Source organism: Hyla sarda, chromosome 1 (genome assembly GCF_029499605.1).
Source record: "Hyla sarda isolate aHylSar1 chromosome 1, aHylSar1.hap1, whole genome shotgun sequence".
Classification (NCBI taxonomy): domain Eukaryota; kingdom Metazoa; phylum Chordata; class Amphibia; order Anura; family Hylidae; genus Hyla; species Hyla sarda.
In genome coordinates this window covers 101,293,666-101,304,539 of record NC_079189.1, presented here as the reverse complement: position 1 = coordinate 101,304,539, position 10,874 = coordinate 101,293,666, and the positions used below count along the sequence as shown (strand labels likewise).

Sequence of the window (10,874 nt, the reverse complement as noted above, 5' to 3'; positions counted from 1 at the left end):
GGCTACGTTTCCAAGAAAAACGCCAAATCTGCCGCATGGCGTTTTTTCGGTCAAAAAATGCTGTGGTCAGATGTTAGCTGTAAATCAATAAGCAAAATCGCAAAATCCTTTCTCCCCTTGTCGTTTTTCCGTTTGGTGTTTTTTTATTTTTATATTTTTTTATCCTTTTGGCATTTTTTTCACCCTTATTTGCCTTTTTTCAGCTCCTTGGCAGTTTTACAAAATCGCAGCCTGTTGAGCCTATGGCTTTATTTTTTTTTTTTGGAAAAATATTGGCGTTTTTCTCCTATAGAAGTCTATGGGAGTGAAAAAACACCATTAAAAACACCATGTAGGTTTTACATCTGACTGTGTTGTTTTTTGTTTTTTTGCCATTTTTTTTACCTGTGATAAAAAGGGGCTGTTCCCAAGAAAGGCTGGAAAAAAAAACTGCCACGGTGTCAAAAAAATGCCATTTCCACACAAATGAAAAAATGCCAGAAAAAAAACACCACACACAGGAATAATTTTTTTTTTTTTTTGTATTTTTTATCATCTCATGTTTGTCAATATTATGCAGGCTGATGATGTTGATCAAATCTTTTTTTGTCCTGCGTTTTTTTTTTTTGTTTGAAAAAAAAAAAAAAAACGCAGGACAAAAAAAGATTTGATCAACATCATCCTGCATAATATTGACAAACATGAGATGATAACAAATACAAACAAAAAAAAAAAATACAACCCTCCACAATTCAGATATCAATTCAGTCTAGTGTAGGTGGTTATGCTATTTCACTATTAGAGTTAACCCTTCCCTCTCATAGTAGAAATATGTGAAGTCTGCAGTCATCTGTGAATTATGTGAAGTCTGAGTGTGTAGGTCTGTGTTTCCCAACCAGGGCGCCTCCAGCTGTTGCAAAACTACTACTCCCAGCATGCCCGGACAGCCTTTGGCTGTCCGGGCATGCTGGGAGTTGTAGTTTTGCAACAGCTGGAGGCACCCTGGTTGAGAAACACTGGTGTAGGTGAATGAATGCTGTATTGAGGAGGCATGTGTGCAATGTGTGGCTGTTCCCTTTGTATCTGTGTGTAGTCTGGGAAGGTCTTAGCTGTAGACCACGCCTTGTGCTCTACCTTTGCTTGCACCTGTCCAGGCTGTGCATTAGGAGGACCTCCTGCATCCAGATCACTGCTCTCTCTTGGATTCCTTCTGAGGACCTCAGCCTCTGATCTCTCCTGCACTGACTCCAATCCAAGAGGTGTCCACTTCTCATCACCTTCCTCTTCCAAGCCCCCAACATGCCCCTTGGGTTCAGTCTGGGCAGCTTGCAGGGGGATGTGGATTATGGTGATCATGGCTGTGATTAACATTGCATGTGAATGGGCCTGCATTGGGAAGGAGACACTTTGCACGTTGTGAACAGTGGTGTGAAGAAGAAGCCTTGAGACTCAGCTTCATTATCATATGTCACCTGGGCCAATATACAAAGTGACTGCACATAAGGGGCTCAGGCTCACAGACTGGCATCACTATCTCCGGACCAGAGCACCAGGTGGTAGCACAGCTCCTGCCCACTGTCAGTGAGCCCCACCAGCCTGCTCACACATGGCTCCACTGCCCGAGGTGGGCAACTATCTGGCCGGCCTGGACACCCTGGGACAAGTTGGTTCTCACTTCTTGCTGCCTCCTCCTGCCAGAGATAACCCCTTCATGTACAATGACCCCCTGGGACAACCTGAGCGCCTCTCCCGCAGCGCTCCATCAGACCTGGCACATCTCCAGGGCATCCTGCGCCGCCGCCAGCTCTACTGCAGGACTGGCTTCCACCTCCAGATCCTACCAGATGGCAACGTGCAGGGCACCAGGCAAGACCACAGCCGCTTCGGTAGGTGTCCACCATGTACCAACAATGCACATGGAGAGCTTCACAGGTGCAAATATCTCCCCAATTCCATCTAGTGTTAAGATATATATATATATATATATATATATATTTTTTTTTTTTTTTTTCTTGTATATAGCATGTTTGGCTTATGGATAGCTCATCTACCCACACACAATGTATACCACACTCCAGTATTGCATGTCTACCTATATATTATACTTCAGGACTGCACACCTGCCTGCATGCAATGTGTATTACACCTCACATGGACTGAACAATAATGTCTTTATGCATTGTATACCACATTTCATAGTTGCACACTTATCTGTGTGCCATGTGTACCACACTTCAAAATTGCACACCTATATGTCCATGGATGCCACACTTCAGAATTGCACACCTATAATGTTCATAATGTAAATGAATGTCACACTTCAGGATTGCACACCTATATGTCCATAATGTACATGGATGACACACTTCAGGATTGCACACCTATAATGTTTATCATGTACATGGATGACACACTTCAGTTTGCACACCTATAATGTACATGGATGACACACTTCAGGATTGCACACCTATAATGTTTATAATGTACATGGATGTCACACTTTAGGATTGCACACCTATAATGTTTATAATGTACATGGATGACACACTTCAGGTTTGCACACCTATGATGTCCATAATGTACATGGATGTCACACTTCAGGATTGCACACCTATATGTCCATAATGTACATGGATGTCACACTTCAGAATTGCACACCTATAATGTTCATAATGTACATGGATGTCACACTTCAGAATTGCACACCTATAATGTACATAATGTACATGGATGTCACACTTCAGGATTGCACACCTATAATGTACATGGATGTCACACTTCAGGATTGCACACCTATAATGTACATGGATGCCACACTTCAGGATTGCATACATAATATTGTACTTAAAGGAAGTGCAGTTCATGTTTGCACATCTACATGTATGTATTGTACAATACACTTTAGGGTAGCATGCTTAACATGCTTCAGGACCGCACACCTGCCTGCATGCAATGTATAACACACTTCAGAATTGCACACATATTGTACATTTAGGAAGTGTATAGCCTTTGTTGTCTTTATGCAATGTATATCACATTTCAGAATTGCACACCTATCTGTATGCCATGTATAAGACGCCTCCGAATTGCACACCTGTATGTATGTACAAGACTACCACTCTTCAAGATTGCACACATACTGTATCTAGTGTACAATACACTTTAATATAGCTTGCCTACCTGTATACCACACTTTAGGACTGCACACCTGCCCAGTGCAATGAATATCATGCTTATGAATTGGGCATATACCTCTATGAAGTGTGATATATATTGCATTAGGCAGATGTGCTATCCTTAGAATTGCTTATCTACTTGTATATTACACTTTAGGACTACACATCTGCCTGTATTTAGTATATACAACACTAATGAAATGCACGACTACCTTTTAAACAAAATTGCGCACCTACATGCCTATCTGTATGTTATACTTCATTACTACATACCTGCCTAGTGCAATGTATTTCACTCTTCAGAATTGCACACCTAACGCTATACCGTGTATTTTATGCTACAGGAATGCACATCTACAATACATTCTATACTGTGTATATGACACTTCAGGATTGCACACCTAACGCTACACCGTGTATTTTATGCTACAGGAATGCACATCTACAATACATTCTATACCGTGTATATGACACTTCAGGATTGCACACCTAACGCTATACAGTGTATTTTATGCTACAGGAATGCACATCTACAATACATTCTATACTGTGTATATGACACTTCAGGATTGCACACCTAACGCTATACAGTGTATTTTATGCTACAGGAATGCACATCTACAATACATTCTATACTGTGTATATGACACTTCAGGATTGCACACCTAACGCTATACCGTGTATTTTATGCTACAGGAATGCACATCTACAATACATTCTATACTGTGTATATGACACTTCAGAATTGCACACCTAACGCTATACAGTGTATTTTATGCTACAGGAATGCACATCTACAATACATTCTATACTGTGTATATGACACTTCAGGATTGCACACCTAACGCTATACCGTGTATTTTATGCTACAGGAATGCACATCTACAATACATTCTATACTGTGTATATGACACTTCAGGATTGCACACCTAACGCTATACAGTGTATTTTATGCTACAGGAATGCACATCTACAATACATTCTATACTGTGTATATGACACTTCAGGATTGCACACCTATCTGCTACACTTTTGGATTGCACTCCTATACTACATTGTGAAATCTGTATGTACACAACACACAGCCTATAGTTATGTATAATTCTGTGTACTTGCTTCATATAATGGCTGGTTATTGTAAAGGCCACCTTATAATCTTCACAGTTGTTTACATCCATGAAGTGCAGACTACTGTTCTGCAAGGTTCATCTGATATTGTAGCTTGTTATGGTAACAAATATGCAACATGTTAATGTGATATAAACCAAATAATGATGTAAAGTTTATTCACAGTCTCTATACTATTTAGCAGACCTAGTACTCTTGCTGTTACATATTTACAAATACAAGTCTGGATTATAAACAATCAATAAAGATGTTTACATCTACTTGCTACAGTTCCATAAAATGTAAGGATTTTGACTGATTGTTATGGTATGAGAGACGCATAATGGTTTATTATTTTTCATGTCATATACAGAAAATCTTTGCATATATGACCATCATGCGCAATTTTATCATAGGTTGGCAACTTACTCTCCCCCTTTAATCGCTGTCTCCCCATAGAGGACAGGCAAGGATGTAAATGCTTATCTGACAGGAAGAGTGAATAATGATCAGGGTATTTATTCAATGTTCTTTTTATCTGAACAAACCAACTATTGTTGATAGGCACTTTCCCCCCCTTTTATTGATTTAGCTGCTGTATAGCTGATTAAAATGTTTCCCGTCACTTTCCCATAGCCAAGACAATAAATATCAATTATTCTTAACTCTTTTGATGCCTGACATCAAATAGAAGCCGTCATCCTCTGAAGGGTTAATTAATCTTTCAGCCTATATAAATCCTGAAGGTGAAGTTCATTTATAAATGAATGGTGGTGCCAGGTTGTCACTTTGGGCAGGATCAGCTCGGGGATGCAAGAAAAGTGTTGTATGGTCTGTGAACAGGGATATTCTACTGCTAATAACCAGGAGTAGTAGATAGAGATCAAACATGTGTTGTTCTTTTATAGCGCTCTCTATTATGCAGCCCCTATTCTCGTCTGAACCTCCTCTGATGTGGTCTCTCGCCTGGTTGACTCACCTGCTTATTGTTTTTTTTAAAAGACCTGCTTTGAAAAAAAAAAAAAAAAAAAGCCATAAAAAAGACAAAATACTCCCATAATCTTCTCTGGAAATTAGGCGATTTTCTAAGACCTTTTGAAGAAAAAAAAAATTCAAAATCGCAGATGATCCACAAGCATGATATGTATATGTATCTGGTAAGAACAGACCAAGCCCTGCATTTCAATGATGTACTTAAGGGTATATTTTATATGCTAGTACATAGATAACATATCTATCACTGTATAGTGTGTGACATTTGTGGACCAATTACATCATACTAGGAGAACTCACCACTGGTCTCTAGAGGTGTGGTCACATTTAAAGTCTACCTCCAATGATGGTCCCAATGGCAGGATACGTGCAACTTTGGTACATACCCCCCATTTAATCCTTTATATCACTAACTTTTTGAATTTTTTTTTACAGGTATTCTGGAGTTCATCAGTGTGGCCATTGGTCTTGTCAGCATAAGAGGGGTGGACAGTGGTCTGTACCTTGGAATGAATGATAAAGGAGAACTCTTCGGATCGGTAAGCTTGAATTATTTGAGGCATGGTATTTTGAGGAACACACTGCAGGATATAAACAAAAACTCTCTAGTTCTTAGGCAGTTTTAGCTCAGACTATACAGTCTGGGAGGAGGGCATCCACATTTATCTCTCAGGCTATTTGAAAATGTGGGGCATAAAACACTGTCAACTTTAGGTCACTTTTAAATGCTTAATTTTAAGACAAAAATGTGCTAAGCCCTGGAAAGTGATGTCACACCACGCCCCCTCCATTCATGTCTATGGGAGGGGGCGTGACGACTGTCACGCCCCCTCTCATAGACATGAATGGAGGGGGCGTGGCGTGATGTAACGAGGGTGTGTGGCGTGGCATCACTTCTCCAGTCTCGGAATCCGGTTTCCGAAACTGGAGACGCAGCCCTGCATAGAATGCGGGTGCTACAGGGAGATCGCGGGGGGTCCCAGCGGCAGGCCCATCGCAATCAGACATCTTATCCCCTACCCAAAATTGTTTTTGCCCAGAATACCCCTTTAATTTTATTTGTCCAATTTGTTTTAAGAATCAGTCTCATAATACATGCAGCAGTTTTTGACAAAACTGCACCAAATACTGCTGTCCACTCTCTTGTTTATCTTCCCACTATATGCTGTTCATATTATGTTGACTTTGAACATCAATGAGTAAATCCACTAAGGAATATGTACACTTTATTAATTCCGTTCCCATCACCTCCTATTCACATGCACAATTTAAAAGTTTTGGATATTGTTTTGACGCTATTATTTTTATCGGAGTGTAGCATCAGTATTGTCACAATGTGATGTGTTATTTTATTGGTACTAATAAAGTAGTAAAATGTTTATTCTAGTATGGCATAGGTCACTGTTTCTATAGTTTTATTGATTAATTGTGTTCTTTAATCCAAAAACTATTATAGTGACATTTGCAAGATTAAAAGCACTTTGAATTGTACAACATATGTCAATCTTATTGACTGGAGGCTTAAAGGGGTACTCAGCCCCTAGACATCTTATCCCCTATCCAAAGGATAGGGGATAAGATGTCAGATTGCCGGGGTCCCACTGCTGGGGACCCCCGGGATCTACCATGCGGCACCCACCTTTAGTGGCTTCCAGAACCGCTGGAGGTCCTCAGGCTAAGTCCATCTCGACCACGGGTATGGAAGATCGTGATGTCACCACTCCGTCCCCGTGTGATGTCACACTCCGCCCCTCAATGCAAGTCTATTGAGGGGCAGAGTGTGACGTCACACTGGGGCGGAGTTGTGACATCACGATCATCCGTACCCGTGGCCGAGATGGACTCAGCCTGAGGACCTCCAGCGGTTCCGGAAGCCGCTAAAGGTGGGTGCTGCATGGTAGATCCTGGGGGTTCCAGCAGTGGGACCCTGGCGATCTGACATCTTATCCCCTTTCCTTTAGATAAGGGATAATATGTTTAGGGGCAGAGTACCCCTTTAACAATAAAGAAACTAATGTACTGAATGACTACTATAATATACTTTTTTTCCCCTCCTATTTCCAGGAAAAATTGACTTCCGAGTGCATCTTCAGAGAGCAGTTTGAGGAAAACTGGTATAACACTTACTCATCAAACCTATACAAACATGGGGACTCTGGGAGGCGGTACTTTGTAGCACTTAATAAAGATGGTACGCCAAGAGATGGAGCCAGGGCTAAGAGGCATCAAAAATTTACACATTTTCTGCCCAGACCAGTGGATCCAGAAAAAGTGCCTGAACTATATAAGGAAGTAATGGGCTATAGTTGAGGACATAGACAAAGCCTGCCCGCTCGCTATACCAAAACAGCTTTTTCTTGAGGAAAAGTGAAGACAAAGTTCTGTGAAAGGACTACAGTCTCTCATGCCATAGGTGACCATGACCAAAGAATGCTGATGATCATAGCAAGGACCATCCTCACTGTGGAAGAGGTTAACGCAACTGGTGGGTGAAGCAGAGAGCCAAAATTCAGATGCTGCTTACCTATGGAATTACATGGCTATGTAGAAAGAGAATTGGACCATCTGTGTGGTACGATGACACCTCCTAAGAACTTTTATGAGTATAGGATGTGCCAGTGTGCAAAGTCACGTCAGATTGTAAATGTCAACTAGGATGGAACTGTAATTCATTACTTCCCTACAGACATCTCTATCTTGACAGAGACAATTTTCAACCTGTGGACTTAATATACATATATCTAAAATATATATTTATTTTTTATACTTATTTATTTAGAAATTCTATTTTTTACCAATGTGTTTTATAGACCGGTCCTATAGATTTTTGACCATGGGTTACAGTCTTATATTTTTTATCAGCTTCTAAGACATTCCAAATTTGTGACTTTTTTTTTTTTGGGAAACTTTGATTTTCCATAACAATTAGAACTATAGTTTCTGTCATCAAAATACCTTGTGTATTGACAACAAAGGGAGGTATTGGAATCCTGCAATGTATATGAATGCCTTAAAATTGTTACAAACTAAATGTCCATTTTCAAAGGTATTAAACACACAGTGAGATGAAAGAGTTGGTATTGTTTTGTTTTTTGGCATTTATTTTAGCCTCGGTATCTACACCTGTTGACATTAAACATATCCTAAATGACTTTTAATGCAGCTGGAGAGCTTGCTACCTGCTTCCATTCATTGTAGTTTGTCATTCCGGCTAATGTTAAAGAACATTATTTTTTAATATCTTTCGGAAGATAAGGCTGTGACTTGGCAGCACATTCGCTAGATTGTCATGTAATTTGTTTTGGCAACTGTATCAAGTGAAAGGAACGCAACAAGTTTCCTTTTAAGTAATGCACAGTGATATCAAAGCTGCCAAAATGGGCCCATACAGGCCAGGGTAATGCCAATTCCTATTCCAGACATGAGAAAGGATGTCCATGAGAAAAATACCAGTGCCACACAAATGTTCATGTAAACTGAATATATACTTATGTCACTTGATCCTTGTGTAGTTAAAGGGGTACTCCGGTGGAAAACAATTTTTTTTTTTTTCGAAATCAACTGGTGCCAGAAAGTTAAACAGATTTGTGAATTACTTCTATTTTAAAATCTTACTCCTTCCAGTACTTATCAGCTGCTGTATGTTCCAGAGGAAGTTGCATAGTTCTTTCCAGTCTGACCACAGTGCTCTCTGCTGACACCTCTGTCCAGGTCAGGAACTGTCCAGAGCAGGAGAGACTTGCTATGACATGGATAGAGATGTCAGCAGAGAGCGCTGTGGTCAGACTGAAGAACAACTTAACTTCCTCTGTAACATACAGCAGCTGATAAATACTGGAAGGATTAAGATTTTTTAAATAGAAGTAATTTACAAATCTGTTTAACTTTCTGGAACCAGTTGATTTAAAAAATCCCAGCCTCTTCTTGACTGATATGAAGGGCAATGTACATCAATTAGGAGGGTCTGGGAGGTGAAGTCAAATGAGGAGACATGCCAGGCTGTGGCACTTCAGCAGCTTTGCGCTGCCTCCTTGGTACTTAGCTGCAAAATTAAAAGGTGATTTTATATGTTTGGTAACTGGGTAGGAAATAGGAAACTATAGACAGGAGCTGTCTAAATAACATAAATGGGAAATGTTCCTGGGCATGTATGATCTATATACTGGTGTCACCTTTCACTGTCATACTGTACAGATCCTTCTCCAACAGTCTCCTCAGTAGTGTTGCTCGCGAATATTCGCAATACGAATTTTATTCACGAATATCGCATATTCGCGAATTCGCGAATATTCGCGAATATAGTGCTATATATTCGTAATTACGAATATTGTTTTTTTTTTTTCCACAGTACACATCACAGTGATCACCCCTCCCTGCTTCCAGCTTGTGTGGTGTAAAGAAGGCTCTAATACTACTGTGTGAGACTGGTGTGCGAATTTTCGCATATGCTAATGTTCGCATATGCAAATTTTGGGTTATGCTAATTTTGTATATGCGAATTTTCGCATACGCGAATTTTCGCATATGCGAAAATAAAACGAATGTTTGGAATATGCGAATATTCGTCCATATATTCGCGAATTCGAATATGGCCTATGCCGCTCAACACTAGTCCTCAGCATAGTTTTAGGCCTAGTGGCCAGATTGAAAGCTGCAAGATTATTTTAAAACCTGTAGTAAAATGGAAAATGAAAAAGAAAATCAACAAAAATTCTTTAAAAAATTGTTAAACACAATAAAACCTTGATTTAAGCAATAGATATTTTTCTGATGACACATTTATCTGTGTCTAAAATGAAAAATTAGGCAACTGTGCAAATAGTCTTAGGCTCCTTTCACAATACCGTATTAGTCCGGTAGGGGACGTCCGTTAGGAAGATAGCGGGAGAAAAATTTGTGCATGTCACGTTTTTTTTTTCTCCCACTATCATAACAGGACTTATAATGGACGTTAGAGGAATCCCATTCAGGTGAATGGATCCTCTTTGCCCGTTATATCTTCCGTTTTGCTCCGTTACAAGAACGGGCGTTAATGGCAGCCAAAGTAGGGAAGAAAAAAAAAGAGCCATTAAAGGGGTACTTTTTTTTTATTTTTTATTTTTTTTTTAATTAAATCAACTGGTGCCAGAAAGTTAAACACATTTGTAAATTAATATGGAAAAAATAAATGGGGCTCAAGGGTCAAAGATATCTGGTTTAAGTTGATTGGTATTTATTAATATAAAATACAAAAAGAACTAAATAGGGATGTACAGGGCCCTTGTACCTCCCCAATTAATTAAATAATACAAAATAAAATATGATAATCCCAATATAAAAACTAAAATTAACTATAAAATTAATTAACCACTATAAAATGCAATTTGAGCCTGTATATCAATATGTAGATCTTCTGATCTTGAGGAACAGCACAGTATAAAAGTTCATTCCACAACTCTTGTTTCCAAAGATCTTCAATAAGATAAAATGTATCCGCTACAAATAATCAATTGATGCGGTAGTGCTGTATCCATTCAAACCTTGGCAACTAGATCTCACCAACACAGTGATACAATGTGGCACTTTGTGAGCAGTGAACAGTCACTCAAAATCACTCTTTAAGCATTTCTGCGTATGTCA

At 39.5% G+C, this 10,874-nt stretch overlaps 1 protein-coding gene across 1 annotated transcript; it reads left to right on the top strand.

Moving 5' to 3' along the window:
- Nucleotides 1-1,415: 1,415 nt before the first annotated feature.
- On the top strand, nt 1,416-8,268 carry FGF20 (fibroblast growth factor 20). Its single transcript, XM_056558789.1, has 3 exons — nt 1,416-1,865; nt 5,691-5,794; nt 7,320-8,268. The coding sequence occupies exons 1-3, from the start codon at nt 1,586-1,588 to the stop codon at nt 7,563-7,565; spliced, it is 630 nt and encodes a 209-aa protein (XP_056414764.1). The 5' UTR covers nt 1,416-1,585; the 3' UTR covers nt 7,566-8,268.
- Nucleotides 8,269-10,874: the final 2,606 nt, after the last annotated feature.